General features: G+C 38.1%; 1 protein-coding gene across 2 annotated transcripts in view; it reads left to right on the top strand.

The window, feature by feature from the left end:
• The first annotated feature begins 1,132 nt into the window (after positions 1-1,132).
• The window catches only part of TOP2B (DNA topoisomerase II beta), a 71,416-nt gene continuing 52,449 nt past the window's right edge, over positions 1,133-20,099 (top strand). The window contains exons 1-3 of one of the 2 annotated variants that reach the window (XM_047769194.1): positions 1,133-1,207; positions 13,814-13,969; positions 15,395-15,485. In XM_047769194.1, coding sequence (XP_047625150.1) covers positions 1,148-1,207; positions 13,814-13,969; positions 15,395-15,485 — 307 coding nt within the window. In that variant the 5' untranslated portion in view covers positions 1,133-1,147. Of the gene's footprint in view, positions 1,208-13,798; positions 13,970-15,394; positions 15,486-20,099 lie in introns of both variants that reach the window. The other variant, XM_047769190.1, reaches the window with a different exon arrangement.

The raw sequence follows: 20,099 nt of genomic DNA, 5'->3' as shown, positions 1-20,099 counted from the left end.
GAAACTAAACCAGTTTTCTTTTGAGGTAAGGGAAGGACAGGGAGAAAAGAGATGGAGGAGGGGAAGGTCTGAGCAAGAATTCTTTTACAGCAGCGTCCACCCGGGGCCTTGGGGAGCGGAGGTCATAGGCCCTCCTTGCACCAGCGATCTGCAACGTGCTGCCTGTGGTTTACAACCGCTCTTTAAAAATACTTTCCCCTTCGGGACGGCCTCCGGCTCCTTCCTGCCCCCGCCCCCCCTTCCGCCCCCGCGGCCCCGGGCAAAGAAGCTCCTTGGCTTCGCCAGCAGATCTTAAAAGGCACGCTTGAAGGATTAAAAACAACCAAAGACCAATTCGACCCTTTCCTTTAGCCGCCCTCCAACGACCCTTGACAGCAGCCCCTGCTCTCCCTTCAAATGGCCACACACACAAACAAAAAAGCCTCAAGTCTTCCCTTCGGTTGCTACCCGCAATGACGTGTGCCCTTGGGTGCCGCCCCTCCGGGGGCATAGAATTTTGTGATTGGTCGGCAGGTTGGCCAACAGGGCCCCTATTGGACGCTGCGGCGTGACTGACAGCCGGCCGCCGCGCCCTCCCTCCCGCGGCCCCCCAGCCCTCCCCCAAGTGAGAGTGTGTGCGGTGTTATGCCGGACGAGAGGGAGGCGACCGCGGCAGCGGCGGATCTGCTCATTGTCCCTCTCGGCGACTGTGTGTGAGGAAGTCCAGCTGCCGATCCGCCGACGCGGGCGCCTTCTGTGGCAGCGGCCATCCGCTCCTGCTCCCCGGGCGGCGGCCTTCGAGGAGCTTGAGGAAGGACCGGGCGCCTCCTCGTTCTCGCCACGTCCGGACGCCGGGTTGCCGGCCGCTCGCCGCCTGCGCTCGGGCCCCGGGCAGGAGGCCGCGCCGCCGCCCAGCTGCCGCCGCTGCCGCCCGCTTCCTGCTCGCGCGCCTCCGCCTGGGCGGCCGCGCTAGGCCCGGGCGGCGCGGCCGCGCGCCTCGAGTTTGAGGGCTGCGAGCGGCGCGGCCTCCTCGGCGGGCTCAGCTAGGCGAGCGCCCGGGCCTCGGCGATGGGGCGCGGGGGGCGGCGCCGCTAGGGCTCGGCAGCCGGGCGGTGGTGCGGAGCGGCAGCGCGGGAGGCGGCGCGGCTTCGGCCCGGGAGCGGGCGCCATGGCCAAGGCGGGCGGCGGAGGCGCGGGAGTCGGCGGCGACGCGGCGCTGACTTGGGTGGTGAGTGGCGGGCGGCGCGGGGGTCGGGGCGAGGCATTGTTCCCGGGCGGGGGCGGGGAAGTCCGGTCCTGAGCTGGGCCGGTCGGGGCTCCCGCTGCAGAACCTCAGCTCCCGCCCTTCTTTCTTCTCTGCCTCCGGAGGCTCGGGATTCGGGAGTGTCCTGTGCACTTGAAACTTTGGGGGACCAGCCAGGGACAGGACAGGCGCCCCGCCTCATCTTTCCAGGGCAGGCACCTGAGATGATCCGATGGCAGTAATGCATGTGTGTCCATGTGGGTCAGCACTTTCTCCAATGTGCCCTAAAATAATCCCGGGGAGAGGGGCGCGCGCGTATGTGTTGCAAATGCAACCATTCCTGACGCTCTCATCTCTCAAAGAAGAATGGATTTGGTGGGGAATTCGGCTACAGCAGTTTTTTCACTGCGGTTCGGAGAGTCTTAGTCGACAGTGCATTCGGGGTGGCCCTTTCACAGCAGTTGATATACTGTAGATCGTCCATCTGTCACAGTGGGATTATTCCAAGAAGGGCTCACCTGCGTCAGCATCGCAGGTGAAACCGGGTGGGGGCTGAATGGAGATTGTTGGATTGGCGACCAAAGTCATTTGTTCAGGAGTTAAAGGGTTTTGGCGCTCACTTCCTGCCAGGAAGTAGTAGAGGAGGGAAGACCTAGAGAGGTCTGATTCCCACGGCGGATCGATAATTCACCCGCATTTCACTTGCTCAGCATAGAGTTCAGACCAGGGTCATTTCCTACACGCACGGAAAGTCCAGCTCAGCCAACTGACTAGGTATCCAGGAGAAAAATGCGTTGCGTTTCTCAGGGACTTTCAGTGGACCTTCGCTTTTTCAAAACACCTAGGTAAACTTTCAAATTGGCATTTTTTATTAAGTTCTTCATTTTTCTCTTTGTTTGGATGAGCTTTAGGTGAGTCGAGTAGCAGTTCTGCTGTATTGGCAAGTATTCTTTGTAACAAGCATGTTACTGATAACAAAAATATTTTAACTGTTCATGTTTGTATGCCAAGATGCTTTGCAAAATAACTCGCCAGACTCTTATTTTTGGATCTCGCCAAATTTTGTAGGTTATTTCAGTAATGTAGTATGAACAGACTAGAGCCAGGAGGGATAAAATGTCAGATAATAAGTTAACAGTCCATGTGAACATGAGGTGGAGGAGGCATGCATAAATGGAAAAGAAGCATTTTCTAAAATTGATGGCCTTTAACCTTGTTACTGAAATCAAACAACTTCTGAAAATGAACTTAGCCAGATGGTTCTCATTCACTGTTTGGAAGTGTTGAGGCCTGATCAGTGTTTCCTTTGAGGACCTCTGATTCTCTGTAATGGTATAAACATTTTGCTCCGAGATTGAATTGGTTAGCTTTACCATTTAATAGCAGTATTTTAGTTTACTGTCACCTAACTTTGAAGACGATTGAATGACCACTTTTTCATTCAAGCTCCATAGGAAATTTTCCCTTAATTTACTAAGAAATTTCATGAAACTTAGAGGGTCTCATTCAGTATCAGAAAAATTCATTTGAAACTAAAATCGACTTATTGATTCAATATTTTTATTATAAAACTGTTATGGGAAATATAGTAAAATAAGTAAAGACCACTTAATCTTTTATATATAACTTATTCTCTTGTTTAATTAGAAATTTATTGAAAAGACAGTCACTCCATAAATCTGCCTTAAGATTTGATGCTTGCTTTAAATTTGTCAGATTATATGAATATTTTTGTGTCCTTAATATACATCATTGACCATAGACCAAAGTTTAATTATTTGAGGAGCAGTACAAGAGAGGTGTTTAAGAGTGTGGACTTTGATGTCAGACGTAGATTCAGATCCTGTCTGACGCATAGTCATCAGGACTTTGCACAAAGGGACCTAATCTGTATAAGTTTGTTTCTTCATTTGTTAAAGTTGCTTTGATAATTAAATGAGATAATATTCATAGCATAGTTCTAGGCTTCCTAAATGTTTGTTTTTATTGATGAAGTTCAAGAAATGAACACTGAGAAGAACAGAGTTGCTTTTGCATAAAATATCTTTGAGCCAGAATGAAAGCAGATTACTCCTTTGCAAGAGTTCAGGGGTTTGTTGCAGAGGTCATCTGTTTCTCAACCTAGTCTCTTCTTTATTGGAATGTGTTATATTGCTTCCTTTTTTAGGGGTAACAGAAAAAAGGTGTAATTAGTCCCTGATACTGTTCTTTGTAGGGGGCTGGGGGTGGTAATGCCATGTGTTGCTGGTGTTAACTTCTTTTGGGATGTGTGCTACTATGTAGTGTTAATATCATTACTGCACAAAAGTTTACTTTTCAGTATCTGAAATCCCAAACCAAAATGGTTTAAGATGGACATTAACTTCTTTTAATCGTATATTGGGTTTGTGTTTGATTTGTGTATCTGAAGTTTTTTTTTTTAATTAAAAACTGAAAAATAGAAGTTCTTGGGTAAAACTATTTTGAGTTAAAACTGACAGCAGCTATGAAGGCTTCTCTGAATCAAGCAGAATTTCTTGAATTAACTTTTAGTTTGTAAAGCTTTGATTTGTACACCCCAATAATTTTTCTTTAGTCAGTTTTTTATCATGTTTCAGTGGTTGCAAAAAATAAATTTGTGGAAATGTTAAAATAGAGTTAATTGCTATGTGAATATTGATCTTTTCCCAGTACTATGCTAATTCGGTAGATTAAAACAAATATTTCAATGGAAAATATTAAGCTTATAAAATCATGAGCCACCCTTTATCATCAGGCTTCAGTAGTTATCAACTCAAGGTCGCCTACCTTTCCCCTTCTCAGTATTTTGAAGCAAAGCAAACCCAGCAATTATATCAATTATACATCACTTCATTCCTAAGTATTTTCAGTGTTTCTCCCTAACATTGTAGGTGTGTTTTGTTTGTTTTTGTTTTTTTTTTTGTTTTGCTTTTTAGTTTTTAAGGCTACACCTTTGATATATGGAAGTTCCCAGGCTAGGGGTCTAATTGTAGCTACAGCTTCTGGCCTATACCACAGCCCCACCAATGCGGGATTCAAGCTCCATCTGCAATTTACACCACAGCTCACGGCAATAATGGATCCCAGACCCTATTGAGCAAGGCCAGGGATCGAACCCACGCTCTCATGGCTACTGTACCACAGTGCAAACTCCACATTGTAGGTTTTTTTTTTTTTTTAAGTAACAATCAATGAAATATAAAATGTGTTTTTGACTGTGAATATTTCTAATTCAGGAAACATCACTGTATATTTAGTGTTGTTTAAAGATTTGGTTTAAGAACTTTACTGGCTCATTAATGGCAAGTCTAAAATTCTCAACCAGACTTTTCAAGTCAGTTCTTTCATAAGCTGTGTGCCAGTTAAAATTTATTCCCTATAGTGCTCCTAGTTAGATTTACCTCTTTACTGTCCCCTGCACATCATGTTTGTTTTTCTCACTTTGCATGCTCATCTTCCCTTGGGAATATCTCTTTCTCTTTTCTTTACCAGTCTAAATCTTAATTTCTCTTCAAGGCTAGCTCAAAGTCTCACCAAACTTTTTTCCTTCAGTTTATACTCATCCTTTTCTGTTACCCTTAGGGAGCATAAAACATCAGGTCTTTCCTTTTAATGTAACTTTCACGTGTGATACTTTTAACCATTAGATTATAAACTGAAGTCAGAGACCATGTATTTTACTTGTTTGTATCCTTTATAGGTCTTGGCAAAGAGCTGGATACATAATCCCACCTCAGTTACTGTTACTAATTAGATAATTGACATACTAACTTACTGAGAAGTCTTCCCTCATTATTAGGACAAGTGGTTAAGTAGCAGTGTTCTTTAGATACATTCTTGGGGCAGTATTTAGAAACAATTTTTGTGAACTGTTGCTAACTTTTTTGAATAGAAGTAGGTGTGTTCACCAGTAGTTAGCAACAGTTGCATTTTACTAAGTATGTTTTTTAAAAACCCTCTTTTAAACATTTTTTATTTTTATATTTTTCTTTTGTATTTTAAAAAATCTTAATACAAATGGGGTCCATCTTTCAAGAAGAAATCTTTATAATTATTCCCATTTGCAGAGAAGGAAACAGAGGGTTGGAGATTAAGTAATTAACTATTAGACACATGGCTAAGGCAAAGGTGGGATTTAAATAGGCTTATGTTGTTGTTTTTGTTGTTCTTCTTCTTCTTTTTCTTCTTCTTTTTTTTTCTTTTTAGTCTTCTTAGGGTTGCACCAGAGGCATGTGGAAGTTCCCAGGCTAGGGGACAAATCGGAGCTGTAGCCGCTGGCCTACACCACAGCCACAACAGTGCCAGATCCAAGCCATGTTTGCCACCTACACCACAGGTCATGGCAACGCTGGATCCTTAGCCCACTGAGCGAGGCCAGGGATGGAACCTGCATTCTCATGGATGCTAGTCAGATTCATTTCCATTGAGCCATGGCAGGAACTCCTAAACCAGGCCTATGTCCTTAACCATCATTTATACATTCCCCCTCCTTAAAAACATTAAAAACCAACACAATTTGTCTTTTCCACCTTGATATCACTGGATTAAAAAAACCTTCCTGGGGAGTACCTATATATTTCCTTCTACCAACCTTTATTTCACCTTCTCGGGAAAAGCTAGAGAGTACACTTCCTCTTCAGGGTATATATTATCTTGACATGCATATAGTGCTCTTTGAAAGTATGGGCTAGAAAGTCATATAACCTGGTTTCATAATTCAGCTTCTTCAGGTATTAGCTTTGTTAGCTTAAATTCTCCAGACCTCAGTTTCTTTGCTGGTAAAAGAGAATTGTTAGTAATGGGGTCTACTTCATGGGGCTTTTATGAGGGTTGAGAATATTCATATAATTCCTGTGATGCTTTCTTTGCACATAGTAAGCTCTTAGATGAGTATACATATCTTTAAAAAAAAAAATCTGGTGGTAAGTATTTTTACTTCTTTTATCTGAGGAAATTTTCTTATTAAATTTTTTGAGAATTTTTTTATATTGTAAAATGATCGCAATAAGTCTAGTTAACATTCATCACCATGCGTAGTTACATAATTTTTTCCTTGTGATGAGAACTTTTAAAATCTATCCTTTCAGATATACAGCACAGCATTATTAACTATAGTCACCTACATCCCTAGGATTACTTATTTTATAACTGGAAGTTTTTATGTTTTGACCACCATCACTCCATTTTGCCCCTGCCTCCTACTGACTGGCAAAACTAATCTGTTCTCTGTATCTGTGAGTTTGGTTGTTTTATGCTAGATTCCACATGTAACTGAGATTGTACAGTATTTGTCTTTCTCTCTGTGACTTATTTCACCAAGCATAATACCCTTTAGGTCTTTCCATGTTGTCCCAAATGGCAACACTTGGTTCTTTTTTATTTATTTTTTATTTTTTATTTTTGTCTTTTTTGCCATTTCTTGGGCCGCTCCCACGGCATATGGAGATTCTCAGGCTAGGGGTCTAATCAGAGCTGTAGCCACTGGCCTATGCCAGAGCCATAGCAACGCAGGATCCGAGCCATGTCTGCGACCTACACCACAGCTCATGGCAACACCGGATCCTTAACCCACCCGAGCAAGGCCAGGGATTGAACCCGCAACCTCATGGTTTGTAGTTGGATTCATTAACCACTGTGCCACCATGGAAACTCCAACACTTCGTTCTTTTTTAAAGCTGAATGATACTCCATTATGTATAAACACATGTTCTTTATCCATTCAACCACTGATGAACATTTATGTTGCTTCCTTGTTTTAACTATTGTAAACAGTGCTTCAGGGAACAAGGGGGGGGGGTGCATGTATCTTTTCAAATTAATGTTCCATTTTCTTCATACAAATACCCAGGAATGGAATTGCTGGATCATATGGTAATTCTGTTTTTAAGTTTTTTGAGGGACTTTCATACTGTTTTAGATAGTGACTGCACCAGTTTGCAGTCCCACCAATGTACACAAGGGTTCCTTTTCTCCACATTCTTGCCAACACTTATTTTTTGCCTTTTTGAAAATAACCATTCTACCAGGTGTGAGGTAATAGCTCATTGTGGTTTTGATTTGCATTTCCCTGAGACGAGTGATGTTGAGCACCTTTTCATACAGCTGTTGGCCATCTGTATGTCTTTGGAAAAATTTCAGCTTAGATCCTCTGCCCATTTTTTAACAAGTTGTTGTTTTTGTTTTTTTGCTGTCGAGTTGTATGAGTTCTTTATGTATTTTGAATATTAACTTCTTATCAGATACATGATTTACAAATATTTTCTCCCCATTTGGTAGGTTGCCTTTTAATTTTGTTGATGGTTTCCTTTGCTGTGCAGTAGCATTTTAGTTTGATGTATTCCCATTTGTTTATTTTTGAGTTACTTTTTGTGTGTGATGTTTATTTTTTAGGTTACTTTGTGTGTGTGATGTAAGATGTAAGATGGAGTCCAATTTCATTCTTTTGCATGTGGCTGTCCAATTTTTTTCAACACCACCTATTGAAGAAATTGCGCTCTCACACTTGTATGTTCTTGAATCCTTTGTCGTAAAGTAATTGAATATATATGCATGGGTTTATTTCTGGGCTCTCTATTCTGTTCCGTTAATCTATGTGTCTTTTTTTTTTTTAATGCCATTACCATACGGTTTTCATTACTATATCACTTCATAATATAGTTTGAAATTCAGAAGTGTGATGCCTCCAGCTTTGTTCTTCCTTCTCAAGACTGCTTTGGCAATTTGAAGTCATTTGTGGTTCCATATAAATTTTAAGATTACCTATTTCTGTGAAAAAAATGTTGGAGTTTTGATAGAGATTGTGTTGAATGTGCAGATCGCCCTGGGAAGTATGGATATTTTAACAATAATTCTTTTAATCCATGCACATAGACTATCTTTCCATTTATTTTCCTTTTGTCAATGTCTTAAAGTTTTCAGTATACAGGCTTTTTTGTTTGTTTGTTTTTTTACCTCTTTGGTTAAATTTATTTCTAGGCATTTTTATTTTTGTTGCAGTTGTAACAATAAAAAGTGATTGTAAAATGATGCAATTATAATTGTTTTCTCAATTTCTTTCTGATCATTGTTAGTTTATAGAAACACAACAGATTTTTGTATATTGACTTTGTATTCTACAACTTTAGTAAATTTGTTTATTCTAATAGTTTTATGATGTTTTTAGGGTTTACTCTATGTAATATCATTTCCTCTGTAATTAGTGACAGTTTCACTTGTTTTTTCTGATTTGGATGCCTTTAAGAGAAAGTTTTTTTTTTTTTTTTCCCCCCACCATGGACATTTAAGCATTTCTTATAATATTAAATAAACATCTCTTGTCTTCTACCTCTCTCCTTGTCCCTTGGTTTGGAAGGGCATTTCTGGAGGCACATTGATGAAAGAAGCATTGATAGGTTGTTTTGTTTTTGTTTTTTTTCCCATGAATGGTGGGCAGGTAACATGCCTCTCTCCATGATTATCTGAGTGAAATATGGCTAAACTGAATATCAAAGCATGGTAGCTTTGAGGGAGGAAAGAAGAGGAGATGTTATAAAAGGATAAAATGAAATCTGAGGGAGTCATTTTTAGAAGATAGGAGAAGAGGCTTATTGCTAAGCTTTTGCTAGTCCCACTCTTGTTGGCTTGGTGATGGTGAGATTTTTGTGAATGAGTGGCTCAGTTCCTTTTTTTGCACCAACTGGCAGACCATCTCTTTTCTCCTCTTTGGCAGCAATTCATTCTCATACAGAAAAACAGAAACTGGGTGATCGCCCCAAATTGCTATCTCAGGTGACCACTCTGTGAATAGAAGTCTTTATTTTTACAGAATGATCTTGGTACACTACTCTTTCGGAAATTAGGAATTTGTTTTGTTGGAATTTAATTTTATTGGGGTATAGTTGATTAGAAATATCCTTGATAAAGGTTGAATTTTATGTATTGAATCAATATTTTATTAGGAGTTAGCAATGTTGCAAAAGTGCTGTAAACACACTAAAATAGATTTTATGTATTTTGATATTTTGTTAAAATTTTAAAAATTTCAATAATGCATTGCTCAACATGGTAGTAAACTTTTGAAGTTTAGCAAAAGTCAATTATGGCATCATCAAATATGTAAATCACAAATAATAGAATTAACTTTTTTTTAGTTATGTGGAGGATATTTATCTTAATATGGGTTTATTCTGCATGTTCACTGTCTTTAGTTTTGTATGGAAATGAAAATGTTGCCCTGAGTGCTTAGATTCCTGTGTAATTGGGTGCTGGAATTTTTTATGACTATAAATAGTTTAGTAATTTGTCCACACAAAGGCAGTAAACTAAATTACAAACAAACTTATAAGATTTCAATTTTATCAGACCTTAATTTATTCAGAATGCTCTTGGTAATTGACTATTTTCAAGGTCATACCATTAATTTTTATTCAATGTGCAATACTTAGTGCAGCTACTGTAGTACAATATATCATATTATTAACATATAAGAAAAGGTTAAATCATTTAAAAAATATTCCAACACTTAAAATGAGCAAATTCTCTCAGCCTATAGGTATCAAGTATATATCACTCTTCATCTGTGGGATTGAGAGTGCTTTTATAAATGTGTAGATAAAAGTTTGCTGGGCTGTTTTTGTTGAAGCTAATTAATCTCTTTTCTAAATATTATCAGCAACAGTGTTTAAACTGAATTTCTGTTCAGTGACTTTTAAAGAGCTATTATTAATAATTGCAGAGAAGGTGATCAATACATTTTTTTCTCCTAACTTTTCTGTTCTCAGGCCAAGGGTGTTAGTGTTCAGGCTCGTTTGTTCTAGGGATGGGGTCATCCCATTGAATGGGGGGAGGGAGTTGCCCTCTCTCCCCTTACCCTCAGATTTTTTTGCAGCCTGAACGATACTCAGGGGGCACTTCTGCTAGTAAGTAGGAGGTGCAAGAGACAATCCAGGCTTCTGTCAGAAAATCTAACAGTCTTCTCAGGAGAGAACCTCCTGTTTGCTGCCCATGGGTCAGTGAGCATGCAGACTGTCTTTTGAGTTGAGAATAGGCAGGTATGAGGCAAACCCGGCCACAGTATCCACTTCTTCTACACTGTCAGGACCTCCAGGCTTCTTTGTTTTGGTTTCACTTATGTTTTGCCTAGATTCTAGTAAATAAATTGGAACTGCACAAGTCATAAGAAAGTACAAACAGTGCCTCTAGAAAAAAGTAATCTTCAGTTTTATTCTAGCTTAATTATGTTTTGACATGTATGGATTACTAAGCTTTTAAAATATATGTTCATTGTAGAAAATTAGAAAAGGCCTATCAGAAAAGAAAATGAAAAATATTTCTACTTCCCACAAATAATTTGTATTGATATTCTATTGGGTATAGTTCACATTTTTTCCTAGACATGTATATATATATTTTTTCTGATGAAAATGGACTCATATTTTTATACTCTTCCTCATAACTTTGTTCACTGAACAGTATAGTTTTAATCAGCTACTAATTTAAAAATGCCTGATGGAGTTTGTGTCTTGGCTCAGTGGATTAAAAACCTGACTAGTATCCATGAGAATATGGATTCAATCCCTGGCCTCCCTCAGTGGGTTAAAGATCCAGCATTGCTGTGCTTGCGGTGCCAGTCACAGACATGGCTCACATCCTGTGTTGCTGAAGCTGTGGTGTAGGCTTCTAGCTATAGTTTTGATTCATCCCCTATGCCACAGGTGCATCCCTAAAAAACAAAAACAAACCTGATTATATATAACTTTATAATATATAATTATATATAATATATAAATTTATATATTTTTAACATAATTTTATATAAAAGTTATAGTAATAGAAGTTTATAATTAACACACCTATTTATTCCTTGGTATAGGTAATGAAAATATTTACTCAGTAAAATATCCAGGCTTAAAGGTTTATATGAAGTTTTAGAAATTATATGGTATCATAATTGAGAGTTAATTTGAAATATCTACAAATCACCTATTGTATTATATTCTATAAATAATACATATTCCTTTTCATTACATGAAATAGAATGGTACCTTTTTTTCTTTCCTCAGCACTTTTCATATGATGCTTAGGAAAAAATATTTTGGCATAAAATGTTTTAAGCATATTGTCACGCTTATTTTTTAATGTTTATATATTTTTATAGATGTTTATAATGTTTATATATATATTATAATATATATTATATATATATTATAATATATATATTATAATGTTTATATATATATTATAATTAAAACATTATATATATATATATAATGTTTATATATATTATATAGAGAAAAGCACAAATTATAATCTGACAAAGCTGACTACATTTACATAATCTCTGCTTTTTGAGACATTATTTAGCAAGAATGACAACTTTTTGAACTTGTTGGGGATCTGGTAGGTGTAAACTAAACATTCCTTATTCTTATGTACCCATTTGGGAAGAAGAGGTAGCAAATGGTTGTAAGGGGATGTAGCAAAGTTTACAATCTTGAAGAAGAAGGACTGAAGTAGGGCTTCACCCTCTGTTTTGCATACCTGTGTATCACTTTAGCTCAGTGTTAACTCATCCCAATTAGCTTCTGTTTGAGTTTAATCTTAAAAATGTTTTCTCTGTGGTGGGATTTGTTTTGGAGGATTTGCTTGGGCTAGGAAAACCTTGACTTGCATGGTTATTTCAAGTTCCTGAAACTTTATGCCAAAATTGTGAACAGTTCTAAGTTAAAGGATGAGAAGTTGCTGTTATCCACCTTTGAATGGATACCATTTATCATGCTTAAGCATTTTTTTAGAGTGTTATCTTAGTCATTATGATCTTTGTTTTATTTTGAGGACCCATTTAAAAAATCAGTTGCTTTTTTTTTTTTGTCTTTTGTCTTTTTTGTCTTTTTGTCTGTTGTTGTTGTTGTTGTTGCTATTTCTTGGGCCGCTCCCGCGGCATATGGAGATTCCCAGGCTAGGGGTTGAATCGGAGCTGTAGCCACCGGCCTACGCCAGAGCCACAGCAACGCGGGATCTGAGCCGCGTCTGCGACCTACACCACAGCTCACGGCAACACCGGATCGTTAACCCACTGAGCAAGGGCAGGGACCGAACCCGCAACCTCATGGTTCCTAGTCAGATTCGTTAACCACTGCGCCACGACGGGAACTCCTCAGTTGCATTTTTGTTGTTCAACTTTGTTTCTATAAATCAATGATCTTATCATGAAAAGCAAGGAACATGATTAAAAATTTGGAGACTATCTGGCAATTTAAAAGATTGAATTAATTATTCTGGTCAGCTAGTTCATTGTCTGACTTTTGAGAGAAATATAATATGAAGACTTATGAAACAGAATTATTGTCTTATGTCCAAAGCTATTCTTAATTGACTCTGAGCAGTGTTAATGGTAACTTTATAAGGGAAAGAATGTATAAGAAAATCTCTTTAATTTTATGTAAAATTTATGGCATTAGAAGATTATAATTGATGTTTGAACTTTCATAGTGTTTGTCAAAATTATTTTCCTGGTTTAGAGTACTCAGAAGTTATATATATTTTGATTTTTAACTGTTTATTTGACATGTTTTTAAAAATAATAACAAAGTTGATGATTGTGCCTCAGTCTTGAAGTAGTATATTGCTTATTAAAATAGTCTCCCATTATTTGTTATTGTTTCATTTATACTGCAATTCAAACACCTATGAAACTATCTCATTGTGTCTTATATTTGAGTTATTTTTTGGACTTAAAAAAAAAAAACAGACCATCATAATAACTTTCTTTTAGTGGGGTGTCTTATTTGTCAGTATTAGGGAATTCCAGAAGGAGAGAAATGTGTTCTCTGCTGCTTTTTAAAGAAGACAGGGAAATCTCCAAACTGTGGGAGTTTTTGTTTGGGATCCTTATCTGCTGTAGGAATTAGAATTAGGATCACCAACTTCTGCCTCTTTGGAATTGGTAGAGAAACTGGAATCATAGGATGCCTCAGTAATGGGGCACCTAGTGCTGGATGTAAGGAATTATTGGCTTGACCTACAAAAGTGTGAACTTTGAGATTCATAAAACCATTTTAGCATCCTCAACCATGTCAGTACATGCTACATATATGTATGTACATATACTTACAATAACCTACTATTTCCTTTAGGTTATTTTTGCCCACTTTTTATTTATTATAGTCTTCAGAAGCTTAATGGCAGGGGACTTAAATCTGGAAGCTTTGGGGACTCCTGCAGCCACCAACTTTAGTCATCGTCAACCTAAAACCTGATCAGAACTCACATTCCTTGGAAAGTTTTTAGGATCACAAAAATTAGCCTGGTATCTTACATAATTGGGAAATATTTCTTCTTTTAATTAATTATAAGCTGTTCTAGCTATTCTGGTAACTATGTATACCTACATTTTGGGGCTCAGTCAAAACTGAAGTTTCACATTATGTTATAAAAAGAGTTCAGCTGTCAGTAAATAGAGCTGTAGTTCTCTAGAACTTAAAATTCAGTCTGAAAGATAATTTTGTTGTCAAAGAGAAAACCTATATCATGTGTCCATATACATTTTAGTTTACCCCTTGGTAGGTTATTTAAATTTGATTTTTTGGTTAATTTTAGACTCTTTTTGATCAGAACAATGCTGCAAAAAAGGAAGAGTCAGAAACTGCAAACAAAAATGATTCTTCAAAGAAGTTATCTGTTGAGAGAGTGTATCAGAAAAAAACACAACTTGAACATATCCTCCTTCGTCCTGATACGTACATTGGGTCAGTGGAGCCATTGACACAGGTAATTATTAAATTTTATTGGAATTAGGAGTTGTGTATCTGTATCTACTTTTTAATAAAGTTTTTGTGAGTATGTGCTTTGAGAGTACATAATTTCATGTGTCTGATAATATGCAAAGTAGGGAGAGCAATCCAAGAGGTAGAAATGTTTTCATTTCTTTTTTTTTTTTTTTTTTCTTTTTAGGGTCGTACCTTTGGCATATGGAAGTTCCCAAGCTGGGGGGTGGGATTGGAGCTGCAGCTGCTGGCCTATGCTACAGCCATAGCAATGCCAGATCCAAGCTGCATCTGCGACCTATGTCTATGCCACAGCTTGAGGCCATGTTGGATCATTAACCCACTGAGTGAGGCCAGGGATCAAACCTGCATCCTCATGGATATAGTCAGGTTCTTAACCCATTGAGCCACAAAGGGACTCCTTTATTTCCTACTAGAGATTAAAAAAGTTAGGAGATAAAAACCATCAGAAGTATAGAGTATAGAGAAGAATTGGACAGTAGAATGATGCCATATGAACTGTTTAAAAGTTCTTAAATTAGTTCGTAAGTTCATACTGTGGTTAATTTAAATTCTAGAATTTATATATGTACATTAAGATTGTTAATTAGAGCTTGCTATGGACTTGGCTTGCACAAATTACCTTATTACAGCAATTTTGGGAAGTAGGTACTATTATTTCCATTTTGTAAATGAGGACCCTGAAGCTTAAATAAATTTAAGTGACTTGCTCAGATCTTTCAACTAGTGAGAAATAGGATTCAAAGGTAGGCGTCTGACTCCATAGTAATGCCGTGTTCATATTCTTTTACCCTGCTGCTTATACTATAGAAAAATACAACATGTGAAGTAAAAGGGGAAAGTAAATGTAATTTTTTCCCTATTTTATTTAAATACTGTTTCTTTTTTTCTTTTTTCTTTTTTTTGGGTCTATTTTTTTAGGGCCACACCTGCAGCATGTGGAGGTTCCCAGGCTAGAGGTCAAATCGGAGATGTAGCTGCTGGCCTACGCCACAGCCACACCAGATCTGAGCTGGGTCTGCGATCTGCACCACACACAGCTCATGGCATTGCCGGATCCTTAAGCCACTGAGCGAGGCCAGGGATCGAACCTCTGTCCTCATGGTGCTAGTCATAATTGATTTCCACTGAACTGTGATGGTAACTCCTTAAATACTGTTTCTAATAATTCTTGGTGCCTACTATGAAGGCTGACTTTTATGTTTGAGTAAAAATACAGAGTTGATACGAAACAATTTTTCAACTTTGAAATTAAGTTGAATATGAATACAGTGAGATTGACTGCAACTGAAATAGTATACATTTTCCTAGCTTGAAGATCTACGTATCTGCACACTAAGTGACAAAGTTGGTGATGTTAAGCACTTTTTTACCTTATAAGTTCTTTTGAATTTTTCTCTCAATGCAGCTAATGTGGGTGTATGATGAAGATGTAGGAATGAATTGCAGAGAAGTTACTTTTGTGCCAGGTTTATACAAGATCTTTGATGAGATTTTGGGTGAGTACTTGCTTAAGATTTAATGTATCTGTTTCTATTGATAATCATAATACTCTGTATATATATATAAAGCCAGACTTATAAATTGTAAAGTCATCTATGTTGAGTATAAATGTTATTAAAAAACTTAAATACTATCTGCTATAATATTCTCCTGTCTAGGAACACCATATTTTTGTGTTTGTTCATCTGTAAGATGAATGTCTTGTATTTGTCAGTAATCCCAAGGTTAGTCTGTGGTCTTGTATGTGCAGTCATCTGGGGGTTCCCTACATCCCAGTCACCTGGGAGGGCTGATAAAGTTAGTTTGAGGTGAGACATACAAACTTGTGTTTTTCATCAAGAAATTAGGCATTTCTGTTGGGCAACCAGGTTTAACAGCCATTATTCCAAATATCTGTATTCTTTCCAAATTATATGATTAATTAAATCACAATGAAGTGTGGATGCCTAATTGACTCTTGGGGAATGCTTGCACTTGGGAAGTGTTTTTAGCCAAGGATTCTCTATGGAGACTCCATGTTCTCCTGCCTCATCAGTGCCACTTGAGGTTTCCTACAGGGTTGTGTGGATCTCTTGAAGCTTATTTTGGTCTTTGGGAAAAGAATGGGAGACTAAAACTGGTTGCTTATATTTTGTATCTTTCACTTTTGTCTGCCAATTGTCCATCAGCTTTACTTTTAGACTACACAGTATCAGGAACATTTTCCTCTTATTATTGAAGTTCAGTTTGATAGCTAGCTTGTGTTCACATTTTACTGAAGCAGTGGTTAATATATATAAACATGTTATTAGTTATAATTTGTAAGGTTAATTTTGTTTTTTTAATTTTTATTATAGTTAATTTACAATGTTCTGTCAATTTCCGCTATATAGGAAAGTGACCCAGATATATATATATATACTTTTTCTCGCATTATCCTCCATCATGTTCCATCACAAGTGATTAGATACAGTTCCCTGTACTTTATAGCAGGATCTCATTGCTTATCCATTCTAAATATAATAGTTTGCATCTGCTAACCCCAGACTCCCAGTCCATCCCACTCCCTCCCCCTTGGCAACCACAAGTCTGTTCTCCATGTCCATGAGTTTCTTTTCTGTAGATAGGTCCATTTGTGCCATATATTAGATTCCAGATATGTGATATTATATAGTATTTGTCTTTCTCTTTCTGAACTTCACTTAGTATGAGAGTCTCTAGTTCCATCTCTGTTGTTGCAAATGGCACTATTTTGTTCTTTTTATGGCTGAGTAGTCCATTGTGTATATATACCACATCATCTTATTTCATTCATCCGTCGATGGACATTTAGGTTGTTTCCATCTCTTAGCTATTGTGAATAGTGCTGCAATGAACATAGAGGTGCATGTATCTTTTTCTTTTTTTGGTCTTTTTGCTATTTCTTTGGGCCGCTGCCACGGCATATGGAGGTTCCCAGGCTAGGGGTTGAATCGGAGCTGTAGCCACCGGCCTACGCCAGAGCCACAGCAACGCGGGATCCAAGCCGCGTCTGCAACCTACACCACAGCTCACGGCAACGCCGGATCGTTAACCCACTGAGCAAGGGCAGGGACCGAACCTGCAACCTCATGGTTCCTAGTCGGATTCCTTAACCACTGCACCACGATGGGAACTCCCTTTTTTGGGGGGGGGGGGCATGTATCTTTTTCAATGAAAGTTTTGTCTGGATTAGATGCCCAGGAGTGGGATTGCTGGATCATATTTAGTTTTCTAAGGTACCTCCATGCCATTTTCCATAGCGGTTGAACCAATTTACATTCTCACCAACAGTGAAGAAGGGTACCCTTTTCTCCAGACCCTCTCCAGCATTTGTTATTTGTAGACTTAATAATGATGGCCATTTTGACCAGTGTGAAGTGGTACCTCATTGTAGTTTTGATTTGCATTTCTCTAATAATTAGTGATGTCATTTTTTCATGTGTCTGTTGGCCATCTGTATATCTTCTTTGGAGAAATCTCTACTCCATTCTTCTCCCCATTATTCAGTAGGGTTGGGTTTTTTTTGGTTTGTTTGTTTTTTTTTGTGGCTGTTGAGTTGTATAAGTTGTTTGTATATTTTGGACTTTAGGCCCTTGTCAGTTGCATCATTTGAAACTATTTTCTCCTGTTTTATAGGGTTTTTGTTTGTTTGTTTGTTTTGCATTTTAGGGCCACACCCAAGGCATATGGAGGTTTCCAGGCTAGAAGTCTCATTGGAGCTACAGCTGCCAACCTATGCCACAGCAATGCCAGATGTGAGCTGCATCTGCAACCTGCACCACAGCTCATGACAATGCTGGATCCATAACCACTGAGCGAGGCCAGGGATCGAACCCACAACCACATGATTCCTAGTTGGATTCATTTTTGCTGCACCACGATGGGAACTCCTGTTTTTATTTCTATTGCTTTGGGGAGACTGACCTAAGAACACATTTGTATGGTTGACGTCAGAGAGTTTTTTGCCTGTGTTCTCTTCTAGGAGTTTAATGGTGTCTTGTCTTATTAAGTCTTTAAGCCATTTTGAGTTTATTTTTGTTCATGGTGCAAGGGTGTATTCTGGTGTCATTGATTTACATGCAGCTGTCCAGTTTTCCCAGCACCAATTGTTGAAGAGAGTGTCGTATTCCCACTTTATATTCTTGTCTCCTTTGTCTAAGATTAATTGACCACAGGTGTCTGAGTTTATTTCTGGGTTCTTTATTCTGTTCCATTTGTCTGTGTCTATTTTGGTACCAGTACCACACTGTCTTGATTACTGTAGCTTTGTAATATTGTCTGAAGTCTGGGAGAGTTATGCCTCCTGCTTGGTGTTTTTTTTGTTTTTTTTTTTTGTTTTTTTTGTCTTTTTGCGATTTCGTAGGCCACTTCCTGTGGCATGTGGAGGTTCCCAGGCTAGCGGTGGAATCAGAGCTGTAGCTGCCAGCCTATGCAGCAACGCGGGATCCTTAACCCACTGAGCAAGGCCAGGGATCAAACCTGCAACCTCATGGTTCCTAGTCAGATTCATTAACCACTGAGCCACAACAGGAACTCCCGACTCCTGCTTGGTTTTTGTTACTCAGGATTGCTTTGGCAATTCTGGGTCTTTATGGTTCCATATAAATTTTTGTATTGTTGTGTGAAAAATGTCATGACTAATTTGATAGAGATTTCACTGAATCTGTAGTTTGCTTTGGGTAGTATAGTCTTTTTAACGATATTAATTCTTCCAGTCCAGGAGCTTGGAATGTCTTTCCATTTCTTTGAATTGTCTTTTATTTCCTTGACTAATGTTTTATAGTTCTCAGCATATGTCTTTCACCTTCTTGGTCAGATTTATTCCTAGGTATTTAATCTTTTTGGGTGTGATTTTTAAAAGGTATTGTATTTTTATATTCCTTTTCTAATGTTTCATTTTTAGTACACAGCAATTTCTGACTGTCAATCTTGCATTCTACTACTTTGCTGAATTCATTGATCAGTTTGAATAGTTTTTCTGTGGAGTCCTTAGGGTTTTCTATATATAGTATCATGTCATCTGCATAGAGTGACAATTTTACCTCTTCTCTTCCATTTTGGATACCTTTTATTTCTTTTGTTTGTCTAATTGATTGCTGTGGCTAGGACTTCCAATACTATGTTGAATATAAGTGGTAAGAGTGGGCATCCTTGTCTTGTTCCAGATTTTAGCAGAAAGGTTCTCAGCTTTTCTCCCTTGAATATTGACGCTGGCTGTGGGTTTGTCAATGGCTTTGATTATGTTATGGTCCCTCAATACCAACTTTGGTAAGAGTTTTTAATTGTGAATGTATGTTGGATTTTGTCACATGCTTTTTCTGCATCTATTGAGATGACCATGAGGTATTTGACTTTTCTTTTGTTAATGTGGTATATGACATTGATTAATTTTTCCTATGTTGAACCATCCTTATGAATTTGGGATAAACCCCACTGGTTGTGGTGTATGATCTTTTATATGTTGTTGGATTTGATTAGCTAAAATTTTGTTGAGAATTTTTGTATCCATATAAAGATGTTTGCCTATAATTTTCTTTTTTGTAGTATCTTTGTCTGGTTTTGGTATTAGGGTTATGGTGGCTTCATAAAATGTCTTTGGGAGTATCCTTCTTATTGAACCTTTTGGAAAAGTTTAAGAAGGATGGGTATATGTTCTTCTTTTATGTTTGGTAGAATTTGCCTGTGAAGTCATCTGGTCCTGCACTTTTGTTTGTAGAGAGAGTTTTTATTACATATTCAATTTCATTTCTAGTGATCAATCTGTTCAGTTGATCTATTCTTGATTCACTTTTGGTAGGCTGTATGTCTCTAGAAAAGTTGTCCATTTCTTCTAGGTTGTCAAATTTGCTGGCATATAATTGCTCATTGTATTTGCTATGGTTTTTTTGTATTTCTGCAGTATCTGTTGAGATTTCTCCTTTTTCATTTCTTACTTTGAGTTCTTTTTCTTATCTTCTTGCTGAGTCTGACCAGAGGTTTGTCAATTTTGTTTATCCTTTCAAAGAACCAACTTTTAGTTTTATTGATTTTTTTCCCTATTGTTTTTTTGAGTCTCTATTGATTTCCTTTCTGATTTTTATAATTTCCTTCCTTCTGCTGACTTTAGGTTT

The sequence above is a fragment of the Phacochoerus africanus genome, chromosome 1 (genome assembly GCF_016906955.1).
Source record: "Phacochoerus africanus isolate WHEZ1 chromosome 1, ROS_Pafr_v1, whole genome shotgun sequence".
NCBI classification, from domain to species: Eukaryota; Metazoa; Chordata; class Mammalia; order Artiodactyla; family Suidae; genus Phacochoerus; species Phacochoerus africanus.
Note: the sequence above shows the minus strand (reverse complement) of the source record. Positions and strands in the feature narration are given on the sequence as shown.